This window comes from Cheilinus undulatus, linkage group 3, assembly GCF_018320785.1.
Source record: "Cheilinus undulatus linkage group 3, ASM1832078v1, whole genome shotgun sequence".
Taxonomy (NCBI): Eukaryota; Metazoa; Chordata; class Actinopteri; order Labriformes; family Labridae; genus Cheilinus; species Cheilinus undulatus.
In genome coordinates, this window is record NC_054867.1 from 55064888 (window position 1) to 55090027 (window position 25140).

General features: G+C 37.4%; 2 protein-coding genes across 3 annotated transcripts in view; both read right to left on the reverse strand.

Annotated features, from left to right (window-relative positions):
* Nucleotides 1-4491: 4491 nt before the first annotated feature.
* Nucleotides 4492-6738, reverse strand: LOC121507144 (nuclear factor 7, ovary-like). Its single transcript, XM_041783327.1, has one exon. The coding sequence runs from the start codon at nt 6554-6556 to the stop codon at nt 5174-5176; it is 1383 nt and encodes a 460-aa protein (XP_041639261.1). The 5' UTR covers nt 6557-6738; the 3' UTR covers nt 4492-5173.
* A 3928-nt stretch (nt 6739-10666) lies between these two features.
* Nucleotides 10667-25140, reverse strand: part of LOC121507362 (filamin-B) — a 135323-nt gene continuing 120849 nt past the window's right edge. For both annotated transcript variants that reach the window (XM_041783659.1, XM_041783658.1), the window contains 7 exons: nt 24704-24841; nt 24502-24617; nt 16984-17116; nt 16668-16844; nt 13830-14048; nt 13491-13700; nt 10667-12157 (listed from right to left, as the gene is read on the reverse strand). In XM_041783659.1, the coding sequence (XP_041639593.1) occupies nt 11970-12157; nt 13491-13700; nt 13830-14048; nt 16668-16844; nt 16984-17116; nt 24502-24617; nt 24704-24841 (1181 nt within the window). In that variant the 3' untranslated portion in view covers nt 10667-11969. The remainder of the gene's footprint in view (nt 12158-13490; nt 13701-13829; nt 14049-16667; nt 16845-16983; nt 17117-24501; nt 24618-24703; nt 24842-25140) is intronic.

Genomic DNA, 25140 nt, shown 5'->3' on the forward strand with positions numbered 1-25140 from the left:
GCTCAGGTAACCGTGTGTCTGGCTGCAGGTGTGCTGCTGTGATGGAGAAGCTCTGAGTCTGCTGGGAGGATTCCTCATGGTGGCTGCTGGGAATTCTGAGGCGCACAGATGAAGCGGTAGGAATGAATTCTAGGAATGGATAATGTGCTGGGGAATGAGAGCTGTGTAGGTTGATCACATGTTATTTATACTAGGCTGAGAGGGGGCGGGGCCAGCTGAAATCTTCTGAGTCATAGGTGGATCATATGTGAAATCTGAATCTCAGTTTTCTATGAGTTGGCTTCTGTGATTATTGAGCGTCCCTTTGTCTGTGAGAGATTAGCGTGGATGCTGCTAAAGCGCCAGTTTTATCAGAACTTGACGACATTTCTTCGTTAAAAGAAGAACAAAGAACAGCAGTGAGTTGTTTTCTTTTCAAAAACAACAAAAGTCGAGTACTGACATGTCTACAGTCATGATGGTTACCGTTATGCAGTTCTCTATGGAGTTTATTCCTCGGTAGCGGCGACAACATCATGTTTTTTGTTGCTCTGATTGGCCCATAAAGATGTGACGGACAGAACGTTCATCCAATCACCCTCTGAGTTTTTTTTTTCAGAGCCTCTGCCCCAAACACTGTCTATGGGAGGTTTACCAGATGGACCAAATCCATCTGTCAGGTTCCCAAAGAGGCACATTGTTCCGGCTTGTTGGATATTCTCAGTTTAATCACTTTGCTCACCAATAATTCAGTAAAAGGAAGAGCTGTTTTAATGCTCATTTATTATAACAAGATTAATGTTTCTAAACTCTAGTGCAATAGAAAATGTACCTTTAATGAGACAAACTGATTTATATCAGTTTAAAGCTGCTTTTTCAGTGACTGTTACTTCTTATTTTACTTCATTTTTTACAAACACATTTAGTGATGCATAGAAAAAAGTTTGACAGAAATGTGTTCAGCCAATTAAATGTACCAAAAACAGGAAAAAAGAGCAAAAAATAAAAAAAAATGGAAGAAATAAAAATTGAACATGAAAAATCAAATTAATGCCATTAAAAAAAAGGTGAAAATAATAAATTAACATTTAATCAACTCAAAAAACTAAAATAGTTATGTTAAAACTGAATAAAAAAAATACAATTTAAATTAATTAAAAAAAACTCAAATTAAACATTCAAATATAATTGATAGAAATTAAATAGCATAAAAGGAGTTAAGAAGTAATTCAAGAAAATTCTATTATCAAATAAAGTAAAAAACAAAAATTATTAAATTTGAATAAATCAGAATAATAAATTGTAATGAATTAAAATAAAACATAAATGTTCAAATACAATTAGAAAGAAAATTAGAAATAAAATAAAATAAAAATGAGATTCAAACTGTTGAGACTTAATCACAAACTAAAAATAAATAATAGAAAATTAAAACTACCATAGTCACAAATTATTTTAATAAAGAAAAAAAAAATGAAAATAATTACATTGAAACAAACAGAAGAAAAAAAATAAAACTGAATAAAAATAAAACATTCACATAAAAATAAACAATACAATACAATACAGAGAAATTCACTAGAAGGACTTTTGAATTATTTTTTAAAATAATCTCAATTAAAGAACAAATTGTGTACCAGCAGTGAAAGATCATGACAGAATTGTTCTTGTTTTCATGCTTTCGTGGCAGATTTGTCCTGTTTTCTTAACGTTTATAATTTATCAGTATTTAAAATCAACTTGAGGGCCGCTTTGAGTGAATTGGAGGGCCACATTTGGCCCCCGGGCCACCAGTTGGCTGTCGTTAATGTTAACGGTTGTAAGGATTATTCTATAAAAACTGTCAGCTGTAACTTTTAAGATGAACTTCCTCCAATCAGAGTTTAAGTTTTTAATGTGAATCCTTGTTAAAAAGGTTTAAAAATCTTGAATAACGGGGAGCAGGTAGCCTAGTGGTTGAAGGCGCTCCCCACGTACGCGGGCGGCTGGGGTTCGAATCCAGCCTGAGGCCCTTTACTGCATGTCTCTCCCTCACTCTTGACCCTGTTTCTGACTCTATCCACTGTCCTCCTTTATCTAACAAAGGCACAAAAATGCCCAAAAATAAATCTTAAAAAAAAAATCTTGAATAACACTGAAAACTAACATCAGCTAGAAGAGAACAGTAACGCAGCGTTAAAGGAGATCTGGGTTTTATGTAGAAAAGAATAAAGTGTCATAAAAATTGATTTAGCCGAGCTGCAGAATTACTTTTTTAAATGTCATGTGGAGAAGAAGAAACTGAACTAAGAGGTCTGATAAGTTTTTCAGTGCTTTTCAACACACCAAATATCATTTAACACGGTTCAGTTTAAACTTATTTTAGCAGCTAGTTACTCTTATTCACAGGTTTAACCCTGCACATCAGTTTAAATACACTCTAAGATGATAACAGTTCTTTATTTACCTGTGGTGTTCCTGATGGAGAGTCGTGAAGATCAGCTTCTCTTCTGTGAAATGAGACGAGGATCAGATATCCCTCTGTGACACTGAGAAACATGAGACACATGAACACGCTTTCGAGTCTGAGAGCATAAACAGGACGTCCTGTTCAGATGTAATGCCTCTCACCTCTGCTGAGACTAAAAACTCAAATCCAGTAAGAGGAGAAACAAAAACGTCACTAACATTTCTGTGTCTGAGACTAAATCTGGCCTTTGTGCAAATATGTTGGATGACCCCTGGTGTTGGTGATAAAATCTCCTGTGAATTTAAAAATGATGTGATAAAAATGCATTTATTATCATTTTTAAATTCAAATGCATCACCTTCACTTTGCTTTCTGTTACTTGATCGTTCCCATGTGTGCACGGCGTGCTGCTGTAATGATGCTGAATTCTCCCACTGTGGGATAAATAAAAGACCTTTTCTTTTCTTATCTAGCATTTTTTTCTTAGCCTAAATAAAGGACCTACTGTTTTATTCTGGGCTGTTTTTACTGACCCCTATATAACTAGACCCAAAAAATCAACACCCAGAGATTTATTCTAAATCTTCACAAATAAACATCAACTTTGAAGGTCCAGTGTTGCTGACATCAGTGTTTCTGGGTAGAGTCTGGCTTCTACTAAGTCACCGAGCCACACCTGTGGCTCCTTTCCTTTTCTCCCTCCACTCTCCTCCATGTTTCCAGCTCTTTCCATGGTCCTCCTCTCTGAATAAAGCCATAAAAACCCAAATAGCTCAAAAATGCTTTAATGGCATGAATGGTGAAGACCTCTGCTGCCAAGGCAGAAAACATCAAAACAAAAATAATGATCAAAAATGCTAAAAAACACAAAGATATTGACTGTTATGGAACAATTTAATATCCTCAAGTACACTCAACCCTGTACCTCTGCACCGTCCCAAAATCAAAAGCAAAACAAACAAACATAAAAATATTGGAATGAAATCCTTCTAGAAATATCTTCAGAAACTAAACGTGCAGCTCTGTGTTTACGATGTCAATCTTTAGTGAGACACAAAATATAAAAAATCTAAAACAAATGCAAACATTGAACATAAAAACAGTGATTTCAATGAAATCAGAGACCACTTTCTTATTAAAGGTCTGTTGGTCCAACTGAAAACTCCACAAACTTAATAGTTCATACAGCTCATTTTTACAGCAGTTAACGTACATTTTTGTGCAAGGGTAGGTTTTAATTCAAGGTAGGTTTTAATTCAAGGCAGATTTTTATAAAAGGCAGATTTTAATTAAAAGCAGGTTTTAATTAAAGGTAGATTTTAATTAAAGGCAGGTTTTAATTAAGGTAGATTTTATTTAAAGGCAGGTTTTAATTAAAGGTAGATTTTATTTAAAGGCAGATTTTAATTAAAGGTAGATTTTAATTAAAGGCAGGTTTTAATTAAAAGTAGATTTTAATTAAAGGCAGGTTTTCATTAAGGTAGATTTTATTTAAAGGCAGATTTTAATTAAAGGTAGCTTTTAATTAAAGGTAGATTTTAATTAAAGGCAGGTTTTAATTAAAAGTAGATTTTAATTAAAGGCAGGTTTTAATTAAAGGTAGATTTTAATTAAAGGCAAGTTTTAATTAAAGGTAGATTTTAATTAAAGGCAGGTTTTAATTAAAGGTAGATTTTAATTTAAGGCAGGTTTTAATTAAAGGTAGGTTTTAATTAAAGGCAGCTTTTAATTAAAGGAAGATTTTATTTAAAGGCAGATTTTAATTAAAGGCAGCTTTTAATTAAAGGCAGGTTTTAATTAAAAGTAGATTTTAATTAAAGGCAGGTTTTAATTAAAGGCAGCTTTTAATTAAAGGTAGATTTTAATTAAAGGTGTTTTTTAATTAAAGGTAGATTTTAATTAAAGGTAGATTTTTATTAAAGGCAGGTTTTAATTAAAGGTAGATTTTAATTAAAAGCAGGTTTTAATTAAAGGTGTTTTTTAATTAAAGGTAGATTTTAATTTAAGGCAGGTTTTAATTAAAGGTGTTTTTTAATTAAAGGTAGATTTTAATTTAAGGCAGGTTTTAATTAAAGTTAGATTTTAATTAAAGGCAGGTTTTAATTTAAGGTGGTTTTTAATTAAAGGTATTGTTTCATTAAAGGCATTTTTTTAAGGCAGATTTAGAAGCGGTTTAAATTTTTCCAATAGCATTATCTTTTGTGTTTATTCAGTAATGCAAAATGTGCTTTCCCAGTACATACTGGGATTTATAGGGTTAAAATAAGAGCTGCTGCGGCTGCTGCCGCGTTAGCCATTAGCTCAGATGTAGCTGTAGGAAACAGGAAGTTCAATCTGAACTGGACTACATTTCTTTTCAAAATAAGAGTGTAAACACTGAAAGCTTGTCTTAGTAGAGAAGATGGTCTCCTGACCGTCTACGCATGCACACAACCTCATTTTGTCTTGTTGCCCTGATTGGCTGGTCATGCATGTGACAGACAGATCATTCCTCTGAAAAGTCGTAATGGGAGCTTCCTCAGATGAATGTGACAAATGTCCATGCTACAGATACTAGAAACAGGATGTGGGGTGTCAGGTTTCCTCTCCCCTGTCAGCCGTAACCTACTGTTGCTTCTCAAATACTCATGAAAACTATTTTGTCATGATAATTAGCCAGGCCAGCAGCTCTGACTGTGGAATCAGTCCCTAATGGTCGTGTCCTAAACGTGTCGTTTCTGTGGTGCACCCGTCTACCTGCTGGGTTTACTGGTGCTTCACTGGTAAGACCTTCAGTGAGGCTTCCTTCAGATTGCTGAAGTATGGAAACAGCCTCTCAGTGAAAGTGTGTGTAAAAGTGTAAATTTGGGTGTCTGAATCAGGATCACAGAAGGACAGCTTTCCTTTATCCCAGTCCAGATGAACTCGGATTTTCTGGAGCTTCTTCCTCAACAACAGAAGCGTGGAGAACTCCGGCAGCGAGCGTGCTGAATATTCCCCGTTGAAGAGCCCTACTCTCCAGAGCCCGGAGGGCGGCTCTCCCTTCCTTTGTGCTGATTCTGTTAACACTCCAATCTTCCAGTCGCTGCTGTCTCCAACCTGGACGTCCCAGCTGTGAGACCCTGAATGAAAGCCCTCGGAGCCAACAACGATGGGGAAGTAGTCGAACCTTTCTGGGTTATCTGGAAGCTTCTGTCTCCCTTTGAATCCCACACTGGTCAGATCGTCAGACAGGAAGAGGTCTGGATGTGCAGAGTTGGGATCCAGAATCACAGGAGTGTAGGAGATCCTCTCCTTCATCTTGGTCCAGATGTTGAAGCTCAGGTTGCCCAGGTGTTTGGCCTCATCTACCAGAGCTCCTGAGACCAGCTCTGGATCGTCCAGCAGGGGGCACTGCTGGACTCTCTGCACTGCAGCCTTGTAGTTCTGCAGGAAGGAGATGTCGTCGGCTCTGAGTTCCTCCTCTGTGGCTCTGACTGTGTCTGACAGAGCAGCTATCTCTCTGCTCAGAGCTTCTATCTTTCCCTGCATCCTCTCACTCTTCTGCCTCACTTCCTGCCTCAGAGCAGAGGTCCTGGCCTCCTCTTCCTCTTGTAGAAACTGGTGAAGCTTCCTGAAGTGCTCCTTAATCTGACTGGCTGTGTTTCTGGCCTGGACTTGGATGTACTCCGCTGTTTGGTCACAGTTTGCTTTGACTTGTTCAAAGGTCTTCAGTTTTTCTTGGACGGGCTCCAGAGACTTCTGCAGCTCCTCTCTGAGATCATGTGCGGCTTCATCGATCGGTCTGAATTTGTGGTCGCTGTGTGTTTTTGAATCTCGACAGATGACACACACTGGCTCCTGATGCTCCAGGCAGAAGAGGCGGAGCTTCTTGGAGTGCTGACTGCAGATGGCCGTAGACTTGGCTGAGGCTCTCTGCTCCCTCTCCAGTAAGAAGGCCTCACACAGGTTCTTGAGGACTAAGTTAGAGGGTGGATCACTCTGGAGGGAGATTTCCTTACAAACCGGACAGTTCTGGATTTGTTTCTCTTGCCACCATCGCTGCAGACAAGCTTTACAGAAGCTGTGGGTGCATGCCAGGAAGACTGGATCTCTGAAGACTTCATGACAGACGGAGCAAAGGAGATCCTGTTCAGACTGCAGAGACATTTTCTTACAAAGCTTCTCCACTTCCTTCTACAAAGTTCCTCAGACTTACTTTCACTTTGAGTTGTGTCTTTGAGGGAAGTAAATCCACCGTTTGAAGAATGATCTTATCATCCGCCCCTCACAGACTGTGAGCTCGCCTCAGAGCCGAAACCAAAACAGATTTTGTTTCCTGGTTTGTTTGGTGAATCAGAAATGGGCGGAGTTCAAACCAGAGCAGGAACGCTCACACCTATTCAAAACAGTTTAAAATAGACGATCAAATCATCGATGACCTTTAAGAGAAGAACATTCACATTCCTGAGTCACCACAGTTTAAAAACACACACAGAAGCTCGGCATGAAGTGATTTATTTCAGCTCTGAGAGTCCATGTCTGCAGGAGAAGGCTTTCTGCAGGTCTGATGAAACAGGATGAAGAAGAGGAACAAAGAAAGAGGTGCCAGATTATAGAGCGGGGGTGCCAAACTCAGTCCAAGCAGGGGCCGGATTCTGGATTTAGGTCTAACCTGAGAGCCCAGCAGGGTCAGCATTTAACCAGAACTGTCAGCCTCATTTTCACCAGCAATAAAACATGAAAAAAGCACTGATGATAAATCATTTGGAAATTCAAAAAAGTATAAGTGATAAGTTTAAAGGCTCAAATCTGAGATAAAAGTTCCAACTTATTAGTTCATAAGATCAGAACACGATATTAAAAACAGAAAAATAATGTTTTTAAAGAGCAAACATATGAGGAGAAAGTTGAAATCACAAGTTTTAAAAGGTCAAAATATGAAATCAAATTTGAAATCATGAGTTTAAAAGTCAAAAAATGACTTAAAAGTTTAAATTGTGAGTCTGACAGGTCAAAATATGGGATTAAAAAGCCAAAGACAGGAGTTAAACATGTCAAAATATGAGCTAGAATTCAAAATGATGACTTAAAAAGTTAAAAATCTGACTTTAATTTAAAAATTGGGAGTTTAAAAGGTCAAAATATGAAATAAAATGTAAAAAAATGATTTGAAATGTCAAAATATGAGTAAGAATTGAAATCATGAGTTTAAAAGTCAAAATATGACTTCAAATTTTAAATTTTGAGTCTGATGGGTCAAAATATGGGATAAAAAAGCCAAAATTAGGAGTTAAAAATGTCAAAATATGAGCGAGAATTCAATATGATGACTTAAAAATCTGACTTTAATTCAAAAATTGAGTTTAAAAGGTCAAAATATTATATAAGAAGTTTTAAAAAATAATTTAAAATGTCAAAATACGAGAAAAAACTGAAATCATTAGTTTAAAAGTCAAAATATGACTTGAAATTTAAAATTGGGAATCTAAAAGATTAAAATGTGATATATAAAATCCAAATTATCAGTTGAAAAGATCAAAGTATGACATGAAAAGTCAAAATCAAAAGTTTGAGTTGTAATCATGAGATGCAAAATTAAAAAGATGAAATAAAAACATGCGTCGGCCATTTTGTTTATTATTCTTCTTCTGCACCGGCTATCTCCTCCTTCATACTTTGTCTTGTCGACACCATTTAAACTTTTAAAAATTCTGTTTCTTTATCATTTGACTGCCATGACTTTTCTCATTTCTAACTTCTATAATTTTTAAAATATATCTATTTTCATGCTATTTCTATGCTTTTCAGCCATTGAATGCAATTTTCAGCTACTTTTGGGCCAAAATCAGCTACTTTTCAGCTATTTCAAGGCTACTTTCAGCTGTTTTTATCCTTTTTGAGCTATTGAATGCCATTTTCAGCTATTTTTATGCCATTTTATGCTATTTTCAGCTGTTCTTCCACAATTCAGCTCTCAGCATCCCCACGCAATTTCAGCTGAAATTACAGTTTTGATCTAGTACAAATATATTATCTTGCAGGCCAGATGTAATCCATCCATAGGCCAGATTTGGCCCCCGGGCCTTGAGTTTGACATCCCTGTTAGAGAAGGAAAATTGTAGTTATAATGCACAAACCAAAGCTGTTTATTCCTTTCAACATAAACGACACTATCCATGATTTGGTCTAATTTTAGTCCTGAGAAGTTGAGCCAAAAATGTGTAGGGCCCTCTCACCTACAGTTCCCACATGGGACGACTGCACCGCAGGTTTGGTCCAACGGAGGGCGAGTAAGATCACGGGAGAACTGCGAGTTCCCGCAAGAATAGTACATCAACAGTGGACTATTTGACCTTTTGGGGTTAATTTATCATCCACCCTGGTTTAAGTCAATGATATTATTGCTTCCTCCACTGGGTGAGTACATTAGGACGTTAAAACTGTAATGTTTGCTTAAAGCAGGGATGTCAATCACAGCAGGGGCCTGTTTGTGAATTTGGGTCTAACCTGAGGGCCTAACAGGGTCAAAGTTTCCCATAAGGTGTCAACCTCACCTTCACCAGAAACAAATTATAGGAAAAAAAAACTTAACATTGATGACAAATGATTTTGAGACTAAAAAAAGTCACAAATAAAAAAAAAACGTGACTTTTAAAAAATAAAATGCTGGAAAAAATTAAAAACTGTGAGCTCTAAATGTCAAAATATGAGATAATGTTAAAAAAAAAACATGAATTTAAAAAGTGAAATGATAAGATAAATGTAGAATTTTGAATAGAAAAGGTCAACATTTGGGGTTAAAAGTCAAAGTTAGGATTTGAAAAGTTCAAAATATGAGAAATAAAACAAAATGAGTTAAAAAGGTGAAAATATGAGATAAAGTTCGAAATCAAGAGTTCTAAAGGTCAAAATATAGGATAAAACTCTAAATCAAGGTGTGCCAATAGTCAAGTGGTTAAGGCGCGCACTATGTAGTCCATCCACAGTCTCCTCTATCTAATAAAGGCACAAAAAAGCCCCACAAATAAATATATGTAAAAAACTCTAAATCATTCATTTTAAATGTCACGTTATGAGAAAAAATTAAATTTTGAGTTTTAAAGTTCAAGATATGAGATAAAGTTTTTAGATTTTAAATAAAAAATGTCAATATTTGGGATTTAAAGTCAGAGTTAGAAGTTGAAAATACCAAAATACGTCTTAAAAATTTAAATTGTGAACCTAAAAGGTCAATATTTGGGATTTAAAGTCAGAGTTAGAAGTTGAAAATATTAAAATACACCTTAAAAATTTAAATCGTGAATCTAAAAGGTCAATATTTGGGATTACAAGTCAAAGTTAGGATTTGAAAAGCTCAAAATATGAGAAATAAAACAAAATAATGCATTAAAAAGGTAAAAATATGAGATAAAGTTCAAAATCAAGAGTTTCAAAGGTCAAAATATAACATAAAACTCTAAATCAGGGTGGGCCGATAGTCCAGTGGTTAAGGCGTGCACCGTGTACGCCCGGCCTGAGTTTGAATCTATCTGTGGCACCATTTCCTGTATATCTCTTCCCTGTTTCCGAGTCTAACCACTGTCCTCCTCTATCTAATGACAAAAAAGCCCCCAAAATAAATCTTTAAAGAAAACAAATTCTTAATCACTAACTTTAAATGTCAAGTTATGAGAAAAAAAATCAAACTATGAGTTTTAAAGTTCAAGATATGAGATAAAAGTTTTAGATTTTAAATAAAAAATGTCAATATTTGGGATTTAAAGTCAGAGTTAGAAGTTGAAAATACCAAAGTATGTCTTAAAATTTAAAATAATGAATCTAAATGGTCAAAATATGAGATTAAAAAGTCAAATTTATGATTTGAAAATGTCAAAGCATTAAGTCATAATTTTGAGATGCTAAATTGAAAATATGAAATGAAAATACAAATTTCTTTTCCAACATTCCTGACTTTTTATCAAATTATTTTAAGTCTTTACTCTTTCTTATTCATATGACTTAAAAATGATTTTTTCAATCATCAAGTTTACATTTTTATACTGGAAGAAATCTGCAAACCTCATACTGGTGGGCCAGTTCTAATAAAATTATCATATGATCTGGTGAGCCGGGTATAACTGCACCATGGGTCGGATTTGGCCCCCGGGCCTTGAGTTTGACACCCCTGATTTAAAAAATACTTGCATTAAATATTCCTCATTAGATAACTCACTCAATCGTTAGGATCAAGAAAAATCTGCATCAATAAATGACATTCTGATCAAATTCTTACCTCCAGTTGTTTTTAATTATCAAATGTACATCATCTCATGTTTTAGTGTCACATTAAAACACCCATTCCCAAATACAAAATGAGAATTTATTTATTTCCCCTTACAAAAATCCACTTATCCCTTAAGTATCAAAAGTTGCAATGATTAGGAAACAGCTAGAGACAGACAGATTCATCCTGACTTCTACAGGATTTACACACAAACCAGAAATCTGACCTCCAATCTGCAGCTCAGTTCTGATATTCATCAGATTTATTGTTTTACTTTAGAGGCTCACTGGTGGAGAAATGACGAATGAAAGACTTTGGTTAAATTTGAACGGATCAAAAATGAGCCAAAGGGTTAAAGGTCAGATCTATTCATGTGAAAACACAGCTGGAAGGACAACAGGAAACAGCATTGAACCCACCACTCTGAGTAGTCTGTTGTACAGTGCAGGATTCAGTAGTGTGAAGGCAGCTTTAACAGTCACTGACTTATTTTGGCAACATCATGAACTTTAATGAGATCCTGGGAAGCAACATTCAAGAGCAAAAATCAATAACACACATCAGTAGTTGTGTACAGTTAGACACTTCCTGTTTCAGCTAATCTGAACCAGTCATCATCCTAAAACATCAAACAATGGGCACACAAAGACGTCCAGTTTTCCCGTCATGATGAGATGTTTGACAACGCTGTGAATCTTTGAAGAGCTGCACAGATTTGGTCTTTATTTTGGCTGGTTCCCTTTGAAAGACAACCCAAGAACTCAGCTGGTCCTTTGGCTGCCTTTTCACACCCAAACACCGTAAAAATCCAGGAAAATGTCCCCCTTACTTTTAAAATATGAGCCTCAAAAGTGCCTCGTAATTCTGGTTATTTTTAAAATGTGAGCACTGAAAGGTTTAGCTCCACCAAATCCAAACCATCGTTTTTATAACTCATGCAAACCCAGCAATCTTTATTTATTTACTTATTTTTTTGAAACTATCGTCAAGTGCAAAATATGCCATTGGAAAATATGGGGTGAAAATGACATCTTTAGACCAAATGATCTCATGCACCACTCCGTCCACCTCCCCTCCCTGATTCACTGCGTTTATCTAACGTAATACATTCTCAGCTGTGGTCGTTTTGTCTCGACTGTTTTTAAAGGGCCGTTTGAAAGGCTGTGCTACTCGTCAAAGTCCAGCATTCTGATTTGAAAGCATTAGCACGGAAAGCGTTATGAAGCAAGTGTTATTGGGACAGTCCTTTGCAGCGCTGCTCATTTGTCCTCTCAAACAGGGATTCAAAATGAAGCAAGAGGAGTGCCAGCCGGTGCATCATGGGACGGTGACGTGGAAAGGGGAGCCTGGGATGTGGTCCTCGCCCCACTTTACCACCAGGATGTAGTTTCCTCGCTCCTTCAGGATGTAGCTAACGTTGTACTGCAGGTTACCCAGGTGTTTGACCAGGACCTCCTCGCAGGGGACCTGAGGGCCGTGGACGCCCACCAGGAGCATGTTCTTACCTGGAAGACAGGTGGAACAATGAGGATGAGAAACCAAACACTGAATCAGGTTTTAACAGAGAATTTTTCTAAATGTTTAAACAACAGACGGCATGCTTTAGCGCAGTGATACTCAACGCGTGGCTGTAGAGTCTCATGTGGCTCTTTTGTGATGATTTGTGGCTCTTTTATGTCTTAATTTCAAATATTATTCCCCCAGAAACCTTGAAAAAAGAAACTTTGACCTCAGAAATTATCCATTGCAGGTCACATTATTCAGGTTGTATCCCACACTTATACAGTAGGCTTTAATTTTATTCTTTGTCAGTGTATCTCTATTGCCCTTATTTGCATTTTTTGCCCCTTTTACATGTTTTTTCCCCTTTTTATAAATTTTTGCTACTTTTTTTCAAAATTTTGCCACGTATGTCCTGCTTTTTGCCCATTTCAGTCACTTTTCACTCATTTTTTTGCTACATATTTGCCGCTTTTTGACCATTTTGCCACTGGTAACTAATGTTTTTATCACTCTTCACCCATTTTTGCCAATTCTACCCTTTATTACCACTTTTCTCCACATTTTTGCCTATTTTCATGCAGTGGTTGTCATTTTATGCCAGTTTTTTCCCCTTTTTGCCCATTTTTACCACTTTGTGCCCTTTTTGCCCATTTTTGCCACCTGTAACTTATTTTCATTACCACTTCAATCCTTTATTGCCACCTTTCTCCACATTTTTGCCAGTTTTCACCCAGTGTTTATACGTTTTTTTTTTTTCAGTTGATAGTATATCACTATTTCAGTTAAAACTGGACTCTAGTTCCCCTTTATCTGGCTAGATGACGCTAGGAGGTCAGCAGGACTGGGAAAAACTGTGATACTGATCACCTCCACACCAGGTAAATCTTTAGAATCCCTATTTTGTGAAGTGTAGGAATCATATTCAATACATTCAGTAATTTTCAGATGATCATTGCAGCGTAAGGGTCCGTTTAGAGCTGTAAAGTACTAACTTTGCTCCATTCACATTCAATTACGGCTGTCCCGAATTCCTAACCCCTCACAGACATTTGGGATCATGTGATAGAAAACAACCAATATAGAATAATTCACTGATCAATCCAAATGTAGCTAGAAGTTACATTTCTATGATAGCCAGCTAAATTTGCCTCCATCCGTCGTGTGCTGTAAACAGCTGTTTTACTGTTGAAAACTTGTTGGGATAACCTACACAGCAGTAAAGTCAGTCTGGAAATGTCACTTTAGAACATGTTAAAAATGGAGGACCAGAGCAGTCCGTATACGTAGTCGACAGCAGACCAGTATCCAGGTCATAGTGTGAGGTTGAAGTCTTACCCGCCTTGCTGCAGTCGACAGAGAAGCTGCTCCTCTGGCCCACAAAGGCCTTGCTGAGTCCGGGGCCTCGGCTCTGGACCTTGCTGGCGTCAGACTCGCCTGGCCGTGGCATGGCACACTGAGTGAAGCTGCTGCTGGATGCCCTTAAAGCCGGATCAACCGTTAGTGTCGAAGTTTCGCTGGCGTTGGTCACATTGACCAGACGAGGACCTGGGGAAGGAATGAAAACAGTTAAATTATTTCTAAGAAGGATTATTATAGTGGCTGTGAAAACTTTAAATACACAGAGGAAGTGGGTACTTTCATATCACTTCACTACATTTCCCATAATTCCTTTACCTGTGACTGTGGCCTTAAAGGGACTGCCACTGATGTGGTTGGGCCCTCCATATTTGATGCTGATCTGGTAGTTTCCAGGTGCCATGGGCGTGTACTGCACCTTGTAGCCCTCTGGGATCTCCTGACAGTCCATCTTCACTTTGGACGGACCCTCGATGGTTACGCCCAGGGCCCCGGGGCCTGCTTTAGTGTTGTTAATGATGAACTCTGACTGAGTACCTGCAAGATTCAGAAACTTGGATTTAGAACCACAAACAGTTATAAAAGCGGTGGGAGCCTTTAGTTAAGGGCCTCCTTACATAAAGGCCCCCCATAAGAGGGGATAAAGGGGCCCTGGAAATGGGGGGCCATGGAGATAAGAAAAAACACAGATCACTGTAAATTTAGGCTGTGATAACCAAGATTTACTTTCAACCAGAATAAAAATTAATCTTTTCAGAGCAACAAAAATGATTGTTATCAGTTAAAACTGTAGTACAATATAACCTTAACACTATGGATGTGAAAATAGAGCTAAACAATTTAGAAAGTAATGTCAGACATAAGGATGAAAAAAATAAATGAAATAATTGGGAAATGATGAATAAAATGGGTTAAAGACGGCAAAAAATGGCAACATTGTGTTAACCCTTTACCTACTGACCTGGCGCTGTATTTTATATGTCTGGAGTATTATTACCGTAACTCTGTCAAGGTTTTATCTGATCAGAAAAATTCCAATGGTGTGGAAAGCTGAGAATTGTGGGCATGCGCACATATATGGTTCATTACGGTACTCACAACCATATGACATGGGCATTCATAGCAAAACACCAGAAGTATCGTGACACTGCTACACAGATTCTAAACACTTTAACTCCTGGAAAGTTTGCTCAATCTAAAAAATTCCAATGCTGACAGAGAGCTGAGAATCTGTGCTTTCCGGCAATATATGATGTGTGGTATATATATTACGGTAATGTCGAACAGCCCCGCAGAAACGGCAGCTTTGGCAGAAGACGAATGAGAAAGGAGAGTGAAGGAAGAGAGTAAAAGGAGAACGAGCGAGAGTGGTGTTTGTTTTAAAAAAATAGCGTTAGTGGCATTTGTGCGTGTCTGTCATGTGCAATAACGATATGTTACTGAGAATGTTGAGAATGAATTTTTCCACCTTTATTTGCACTAATTGTGGCCTATGTATATAGTTATCTTTTGCACTGTTTTGCACACCCAGAGTCCTAGACTCCAAAAATGACTGCTGATTGTTCTAAACATGTATAGGTTCACATTTCAAATGTCAAATCAAAACTTCATGAGCAATAACAACATTTCTTCTCATAAAAGCCATGAAAAACAAATCTGTTTTTGTGTTTATCTTCTTTTAAACTGCTGACATTTCCATATAATGTACAAGAATCATTAACCAGATGTTGAAAAGTCAAGTTCAAGTACTCCTGGGAAAAGGGACCAAAGCTCTCAGACTTAGGGCATTTCCTGACTATTTGACAGCCATAATAGAAAATATGTCCAAATCACCATTTTTAGACTCAGAAGGTAAAGGGTTAACAGTGTCAAAAATGGGTTAAAAGTAGCAAAAAACATGGTGAAAATGGTTTTTAAGTGGCAAAAGGAGGGTTATAAGTGGCAAAAGCAGCAAAAATGAATAAAAACTGACAAAAAATGAATTCTAAGTGGCAAAAAAGGTGGCAAAAATAAGGTTAACAGTGGCAACAATGGGTTCAAAGAAGCAAAAAAATGTAAAAGGTGTCAATAAAATTGTGAAAATGGGTTCAAAGAGGTAAAAATGGGTTATAATTGGCAAAAAATTGGGATAAAAGTGATAATTTAGTCATGAAAATGGGCAAAAACCACTGTGAAAATGGCTGAAAGTGGCAAAAAACATGATGAAATGGCTAAAGCCACTGTAAAAATGGCTTAAAGTGGCTAAAACCATGTGGACAATGGCTTTAAGTGGCAAAAACCATGGTGAAATGGCTTAAAGTGGCAAAAACCACCGCGGAAATGGCTTAAAGTGGCAAAAACCATGGTGAAAATGGGTTAGCAGTGCCAACAGTGATAAAAGAAAAAAGACTGGTCAACCATGACCTTCTTCCTACTTCCACATCTACCGTGGTGCTAGGAGAATGAAATGGGTCTGTGTCAGGGTTTCCACTAACCAGCAGTTGCCGGTCTTTGGCCAGATTCAAGGGCAGATGTCCAACAGCTGAAAATATTACAATTCAAAATGTCTGGCAGAAAATATGCCAATGACCAGATAAGTAAATATGGAATCCTTATATGTTATGTTTTGTGTTACCTAGAAGATATGTTGTTGTGTTTAGCTGATGTTAAATACAGCAAAATAATGTTAGAGCAAATGTCCGGTGGTTGTTTTAAATGACTGGAATTCTTGAGGACTGCAGGAGACAAAAAAGTGTAGCAGAAACTCTGGTGTGTGCTGCACGGGTACGGTGGTTTTTGAAGAAATAAATGGGTTTCCAAATCTTGGGCTTGGATGGGTTCACATCCCAATACAAGCTCTTGAAATGGGCCGAGTATGTTGGGTTTGCATTCACACTGACCAGATGGAACCAGGCTTTGTGGTCAAGTGTTCTCAGATCAGTGAGCTGGTGATGTTGGTTTTGGATGGGAGAGTGATAGGCAGTTTAAAAACAATGGTGTAGACACCACCAGAGTCATATTTGAATAACATCCAGAAATAAGACTGGATCAGGTCAGTGGACATGGTTTTTTGGCCTTTCTATGAGGCATAAATGTGACCGCATCACACCAAACTTATTTTCTACATTCGTTGTACATTAGGAGCTCATGAGTCAGGGGAACAGAGAGGTAACTCACCTGTTGTGCCTCTTTCCAGTCCAGCTCCATATGCTGACACCAGACCAGGCTCTCCAGTCTGGCCTGGTTCCCCGACTCGGACCTGGAAGGGACTTCCTGGTATGTGGGAGCCGTTAAACTTGACATCGATGGTGTGGATACCGTTCTCTCTGGGGATGAAGCGCACGGCGTATTTGTCTGGAGGACAAACAGGAGGACATGGATGAAACAGAGGACTTTTTCTGCTTGATGTATTTTTTATCTGTGCAGAAACAACAAATGTCCACGACTCAGGTTTTGTGGGAGCTCTAGACCTCCCTTTACGACAAACGCGGACCTTTTTCCAGCTCGGTGACGGCGCACTCCTCCAGAGCTCCAGAGGGGCTGTGGACTTTGGCCGTCATCTTTCCCTGTGCTCCGTTCAGACGCACTGCAAAGGATGCTGGGTGATTCACCTTCAGACCAGACTCCTAGCCAGATCAGACACACGTCAGCGTACAGGAGAAAAATAAACCAGCCTACTGGAGCTGAAGCAGTCATTTAGTCATAGCTTTTATAGCCAACCACAAACTAATCTGTTCATTGATCAATCAATCACAGTTTTATCTCTTATTTTACATTTGTGCCTGGAAAAAAAAAAAAAAAAAAAAAAAAAGTTTATGTAACTGTGGAAAGGTGGAAAGACCAGATGAGAACCACTGATTTAAAGAACATTAATCCAGGCCAGTGATACTCAACTCTTCTGTGATGAACTGTGGCTCTTTAATGTCTTAATCTGAAACATTATTCCAGAGTAGACCATAAAAAAGGGAAACTTCGACCTTGAAAATGACCCATTACTAGTCACATTAATCAGTTTGTTTTCCACAACAGGAGGCTGTAGTTGTCAACCTTAATTATTTGTATCTGTAAATTTCCATTGCCCTTATTTGCAATTTTTTTCTTTTTTTTTGCAACTTTAATCAATTTTTGCTGCTTTAGGCCCTTGTTGGCACTTGTTTTTGCCACCTGTATCTCTCTTTTTTGCCCCTTTTCACCAGTTTTGCCATTCTTCTCTCTCTTTTTTGCCCCTTTTCACCATTTTTGCCACCAGTATCTCTTTTTTGCCCTTTTTCACCATTCTTGCCACTCTTATCTCTCTTTTTTGCCACTTTTGTACCACATTTGCACCACTTTTGTCTCCATTTTTTTTTACCCCTTTTCACCATTTTTGCCACTAGTATCTCTTTCTTGCCCTTTTCACCATTTTTGCCACATGTATCTATCTTTTTTGCCCTTTTCACCATTTTTGCCATATGTATCTACCTTTTTTGCCCTTTTCACCATTTTTGCCACTAGTATCTCTCTTTTTTGCCCCTTTTCACCATTTTTGCCACCTGTATCTCTCTTTTTGCCCTTTTTCACCATTTTTGCCACTCTTCTCTCTCTTTTTTTCCCTTTTGTACCATTTTTGCCACTTTTATCTCCTTTTTTTGTTTTACTCCTTTTCACCATTTTTGCCATCTGAATCTCTCTTTTTTGCCATTTTTGCCACCTGTATCTCTCCTTTTTGCCCTTTTCAACATTTAAAAAATGCCACTTTTTCCTATTTTTGCCCGCATTTTTGCCACTCTTTGCTGCTTTTTACCCATTTTAGTCACTTTCACTCATTTTTCCCAACAGTTTTGCCGCTTTTGGACTATTTTTGCCACCTGTAACTCATTTTTTGTCACTTATCACCCATTTTTCCAATTTACCCCACTTTTCCACTTTTTCTCCCCATTTTTGCTCCTTTCCGCCCAGTTTTTGCCACTTTTTGACCATTTAACCATGTTTAACTCACTTTTAATGCCACTTTAACCCATTTTTGCCGCTTTTCACCACTTAGATTGTGGCTCTTATGAAGGTATTTTTCAACAGTTTGGCTCTTTGGTTGAGTAGGGTTGAGTAACACTGGTCTAGGCTTTGAAAACATTTATAAAAAGAAACCTCACATCTATTTATAGAAAAATCACTACAAGACAAATCACCACTGAGTTTAAAGTTGCAGTTCCAAAGGTAGCGCTTCCACAGATTCACACACACACACACACAAAGAGACGTACTAAAGGCCTTTTACAGTTTCTGTTTGATTGTTCTGCTTCTAGTTCTATGGTTTGTCGTACTGACAGTCCTCTACTCTTACCTGAGCTCATGTTGGTGCAGCTGCAGCAGACAGAGGTGTTAGACTCACAGTTAGACACACTGACAGGGCGCTCAAGTCTGGAGAGTTTTCTACAAGAGACTCTAAGGCAGGGGCGTAAAACTCAAGGCCCAGGAGCCAAATCTGGCTCGTGGTATGGTTACACCCGGCCCACCAGATCACATCATATTCTTATTATAATGGCCCTAAAATATGATGTCTGCAGAGTTCAGCCAGTTTAAAAATGTAAACTTAACCTTGATGATATGAAATATCTTTGAGTCATAAAAATGTAAAAAAAAAGAAAAAAAAAAAAAAAAAAATAAAATATAAAGTAAAAAAAACTAAATAAAAAGAAATTCATTTGTGTTTTCAGTTCATATTTTCAAATTTGCATTGCACGATTATGACTTCAATCTATTATTTGGACTTTTATTTTATATTTTTACCTTTTACATTTATTATTTTGACTTTTTGTCTCATATTTTGACATTTTCAGCTTATAATTTTGACTTTATACTCATTTTTGGCTTTTTCAATTTATAATTCAGACTTAAATCTCATATTTTGACTTTGAAATTTTTTTACATTGACTTTATATCTCATATTTTTACCTTTCAATTGATAATTTTGACTTTTAATCGAATATTTTGACCTTTTCAAGTTATTATTTCAAACTTTATATCATATTTTAACCTTTTAGTTGCACCATTTTAAATTTCACATCATATTTTGGTTTTAAAAATATGTTTGTGACTTTATTTTTATATATTTGCCTTTTAAAAGCATTATTTTAACATCTAATTTTGTGTTTTGACCTTTTGAACTATAAGTTTGGCTTTTTATCTCAGATTTTGTGCCTTTTGACTCTCCAAGTGCTTTTCTAGTTTATTTTAGTTTGTCTTTTTTCCCTCTTCATCTCTCTCTGTCCCTCATGTACCATTTGAATATCACTCATCTGTCTTGTTATTTCTCACCAAATTAAGAACAAAGAAATACACAGCAGGTCTACTTTCGGCAGACTCGCTGCCTAAACACTTCAATCTGAGGAGACCAGACCACCCCAAACAGGCAGATAGCATGCTGTTTGTATGTTTGCTTAATTCCTGGGAGAAATTGTCAAATTGTGATTTCTGGGCTATAGACAAGGATGCTCCTTGGGTCTGAGCAAACCCTGGATGGAGCTCTGCAGACAGACACTGTGGAAGAAACACTGAACAAAGGAAAAGTTCATCTACAGCTAAAGAGAATTTTAAACTAGTCTATGAGGGAAGGAGGAGGTCTGTGGAGCCGGCCTCTGTCTGCTGTAGCTAAACAACCCAGAGCCGATGATCCTGTCCATGATGATGAGGAGGATGATGAAGGTCCTGTTAAAAGCCTTTAAATGAAACACAAGAGAAACACCAGCAGATCCACACCACGCAGAAGAAAGATGACCAGAGCCAGGCAAAAGTTAGAATAATCACGGTTTCCAGAGGATAAATCGTGTTTTAGTCTCATCTTTCCTCTGGTGCCATCTTTAGAAAATTCAATTGAAAGATCCAGGTTTTCAGTGTTTCCAGGTTAAGGCTAAAGAAAAAGTCACAACAGATCCAGAATGTTCAGTTTAGAGTCAAACAGCCAGTAGATTTATCTACCAGGGGAAAACGCTAGCAGATATTAAAGTTCAGGGTTTCATTCGTTTTCTTTAAATCCAGAGATTTTATTTCTACATGATTATAGGAGAAGATTTATTCCTTCATCAGGAATAAAAACATCTGGTTTCTAGATTCTGTGTTATCTTTAAGTGCATAATAAAATCACTTTCAAATTTTAGACAAGAATGTGCCATAAGCAGTGGTTCTCAACTGGTGGATCAGGGCCCAAAAGTGGGTCACAGAGCAGTTTTCAATGGGTCGCAAATGTGTCTGGAAAAAAATGGTGGAAAAGGTCTATGAAGAGTGTGCCACCATACCATGGATTTCACTGTTTTATTGTGATAATGGGTAAAATAAAAGGGGACATATTATGCAAAAATTACATTTTCAGGCCTTTCTAACAAAAACGTGCCCCTGTCCACAATCCCCTCAAGTACCAAAAAAAATCCATTTCCTTCCTCCCTCTCTTTCTCCACCTTTCAGAAAATGTGTGGTAAAGCAAGCCGGTCTCAGATTTCCCCCTCATGATGTCATGTGGGGAGTTAGCCCCGCGCCCAGGTTTGGTTGGCCCTCCCCGCTTGGAGGAAAGTTCCGCCTTCCTCTCCTGATCCTCCTTTCAGCTTCCAGCTTAACTTTGGATAAAAGTGTCTGTAACATTGTAACATCAGGAGTGCCACATCCATTTCCTGAGAGGGGTGTGGTCAGGGGCAGAGTCAGACAGCTCATTAACATTTAAAGCTAGAGAGGGGTTTTTAGACATGCAAAAATTCAATACTGGAGTGTTTTTACAGCAACAAACTTCACAGGCATGTTTTGGGATCAACATAAACTTGTCTTAAAAGGGTAAAATATATCCCCTTTAAATTTTTTATCAATATTTCATCTCATTTATCTCCTTTGTTGCAATCAAAGAATAACTTTAACCATGTTAATGAAGCACTTTCTCAAGAATAACTCTGGAAAACTGGTTCAAATGTATATGTTATCACGGGGAAACGAGGTTGTAAAACATTTTTGTCCTGTGTCTTGTTCCTGTCACAAATTCTGTTCCATCCCAGATCTTCATTGCATTTATTTACTTAACGTGCACTGTTGAAAATTGTGAAAGTTTGGGTTTTGATTTGTCAGGTAAGATGCTGATGGGCCCTGAGGCTGGACCAGGTGAGAACCACTGCCATAAAGGATGAAAGATCGGTCATTTCCATTGCAGACCTCCAATGATGATTCCTTTAGCGGCTTCCCGTGGTCAAAGTGTAAACTTCACACAGAAACGACATGTTTGCCTGGCTGTGGTCACATCCAAAAGGCCAGTTGCATAAAGCAGATTAAGCGACCATAACCTGGCTGTTAAACAGGAAGAGTTCGACTTTTTAGGCATTTTCAGGTTCAGGATGAGGCTGACACTTAATATCTTTACAATCTAACAAGTGCAGTGAAAATACTCTGGAAACAAATGCACTTAATAATTTATACTTCTACTGTTGTTGTTCTTAAGACTGTCAACTTCTTTATAAGCTGTGATCTCTGAACAACCCAAACAGGATTTTAATGTGGATTTCTGTGCAGTAAATTCTGAGAAGTTGCAGTTAGACCATTACTGATGCTGCAGAGATTAGGGATGTGCAATTCTAGTGAAATAACTATCAAAAATCACCAGCGATAGTTCAGTTCCAATTATTCTGGTGACTCAAATTTCAACAGATAAGCCGGGTGGTGCAACTTGCAGCTTTAGCTTGAAGCTAATACATAAAGGGTTTAGCATTTAGGAGTGGTAGTAATTTTATCTGAATGCACAATCTGATTGTACTTAACATAGATTAATAAAATAGATCTTTACTGGTCATTTGCATTGCTAAAGTCTCTTAAATAAGAGAAGCTAAGCTGTGTTTATTTCGTCGACTAAAACTATGACTAAAAATGTTCATCGACAGCCTTTATTCCATGACAAAAACTAGACTGAGACTAACAAAAATAGATCTGTGATGACAAAAACTAGACTGAGACTAACAAAAATAGATCTGTGATGACTAAAACTAGACTGAGACTAACAAAAATAGATCTGTGACGACAAAAACTAGACTAAGACTAACAAAAATAGATCTGTGATGACTAAAACTAGACTGAGACTAACAAAAATAGATCTGTGATGACTAAAACTAGACTGAGACTAACAAAAATAGATCTGTGATGACTAAAACTAGACTGAGACTAACAAAAATAGATCTGTGATGACTAAAACTAGACTGAGACTAACAAAAATAGATCTGTGATGACTAAAATTGACAAAAACTTAGTTCCGTTTTCATCAAGATGATTAAAACTAGAATAAAATATGGTTTAGTTTTCATCAGACATTCTAATTCTGTGATATTTTTCCACTGTGAGTAAATCTGTCTAAAAACAATACATCTGTATCTATTCTTCCTCTCAGCTGTAGAAAGCAGGGACGCCAGGTTTGGCAAAGAACACACTACCATGATTTAGTACCAGATTTATGCAAGAAAATAAATGCTTGGACTAAAAGAAAAGACTAAATGCGAGGCCTGTTATGGACTAAAACTAGACTAAAACATTTTGAGTTTTCGTCAACTAAAACTAGACTAAAACTAAAAAGGGTAGAAATGACTAAAATGTGACTAAAACTAAAATGCATTTCATTTAAAGACTAAGACTAGGACTAAAATTAAAAATAGCTGCCAAAATTAACACTGATGCTAAGTTAGCTGAAACAAATGTATTATTTGACTGTAGAGCAGTGGTTCCCAAAGTGGGTCTTGAGATGCTTCCCAAAAAACAAAGAGAATTTTAATGATTTATAATCACACATGTTAATTATCATTGTAAAAAATATTGTTCAAAGAGTTCAATTTAAAACAAAAGTAAAACGAGAGTAAAAGTTATAAAATCTACCTAAAATGCATGTTTTATATATGATCTTAAATGCAAAATTGTGCACGTGGAGAATCCGTGTATAATTCAATCAATCAATATTTGATTGATAATTGAATAACAAATAAAAGAAAAAGGGTGGTTTTTCTCATTTTTGTTTCTGAAACGAAATCAAATGAACAAGTAATGATTTGTTTTTATGATTTTTGATATTTTTGTTAGGATCAAAGCATGGAATATGAAAAAATGGCCATAGGTGGTCAATATGATGTCATTATTCATTTGCATAACTTGATGTAGGTGTTGTGCTTAGAAAAGCATCCAGAGAATCAAGTGCCCATCGCCGAGCAAGGTTATAAATGTTTGGGAATTTTCATTAGTTTTTACCTTTATTTTAGATTTCAGTTTTGTTTTTATTAGTTTTTCCTGCTGGTTTCTTAGTTTTGTTTAGTTTTGATTTGGAAAAATTACTTCATTTTAGTTTAGTTTTTAGTAGTTTTAGTTTTTGGGGGGAATATGGGACAACTGTCAAGGGCCAGACCCAAAAGGGCTCTTCACTTTTTATTTTATTTATTCAATTTCTCTGTTTGTATCATCATCCTGCAAGAATGTGTGTTTATAGCTAGATAAGAACATTTTCATCCCCTTTTTTTAAAACTCTGACTGAACATTTATAGCTGCATGAAAACTTCTCTCTACATTTGAGTTTAAGCAGTATGTGGGGGTCCCCGACCTCTGATGCTGTTATTTGGGGGTCACTGCTGAAAAGTTTAGGGACCCCTGCTGTAGAAAATCCAACACCAATGGTTTCCTCTTCCTCCAGTATTTAGTAGCAGTAAGCAGAAATACGTACTAGACCCAGTGTCTGGTAGCAGCTCTGCATTGCAGTAATAAAAAACATAAAAGATTAAAATAAAAAAGCTTTTCATAAAATAAAACTATTGGATAAAGTCTGACCCATCCTTGTGTAGAAATAACTGAAATAATAATAGTTGAATAAATGAATGAATACGAGTATTTTTGGTAAAATTCCCAAACCAGTCGAACCCTTCCAGTAAAGCCAGTAAAATCTCTCTCCCCCTGACATCACAATTTTATGCAACTGTGCCCCGGAGCCCTTAAGCAAAGCAGGGCAGGCTGGGTGTGGAGGTGTCTCCTCATGCCTCACCTGAAGACCGGTAACAGTGAGGCGGCGAGCGTCGTTCGCCGGAGCAACCACGGGAACCAGGTAGGGGCTGTCAGGCACGTGCTGGTCGTTGAACTTGACTGAAATCTCGTAATCACCTGAAGGGTGGATATTAGAAACACAAAGAGTCACAGAGAGGTTCTGTTTGACACCCAAGGATGGATAGATCGTGTGTTATCTCTACCAGGCTCCTGGGTGATGTAAGAAACCCCACAGGATCCATCTTTGCGGTCGTCGAAGGAGATCTCTGCCCTGCTTGGTCCCTCTACGGCGATGGCTAATCCACCGGCGCCGGCTTCCCTGGTCCAGATACTGAATTCAGCTAATAAAGAGAAAAATATAAGTCACATGGTTACGTTTTACCATGCAAACGACTGAAATCCACTAACCTCATTAATAAGACACCTGTGAGTACAGTTTTAATCCACATGGCTCATCCCTGCAGTTTCAATATTGATATTAAATTATAAATCTCATCTCCTTGGTGCTTATATCCTGGGACGAGGTCAGCCGACCCATGAAATGGCCTATCTCCCTGTAACTGTAGTTCAACTTAACTATGCATGGAAACCTGCTCAATGTGAGGTCATAATGGGGAATGTTAAAGGGGGAGGGACTTTG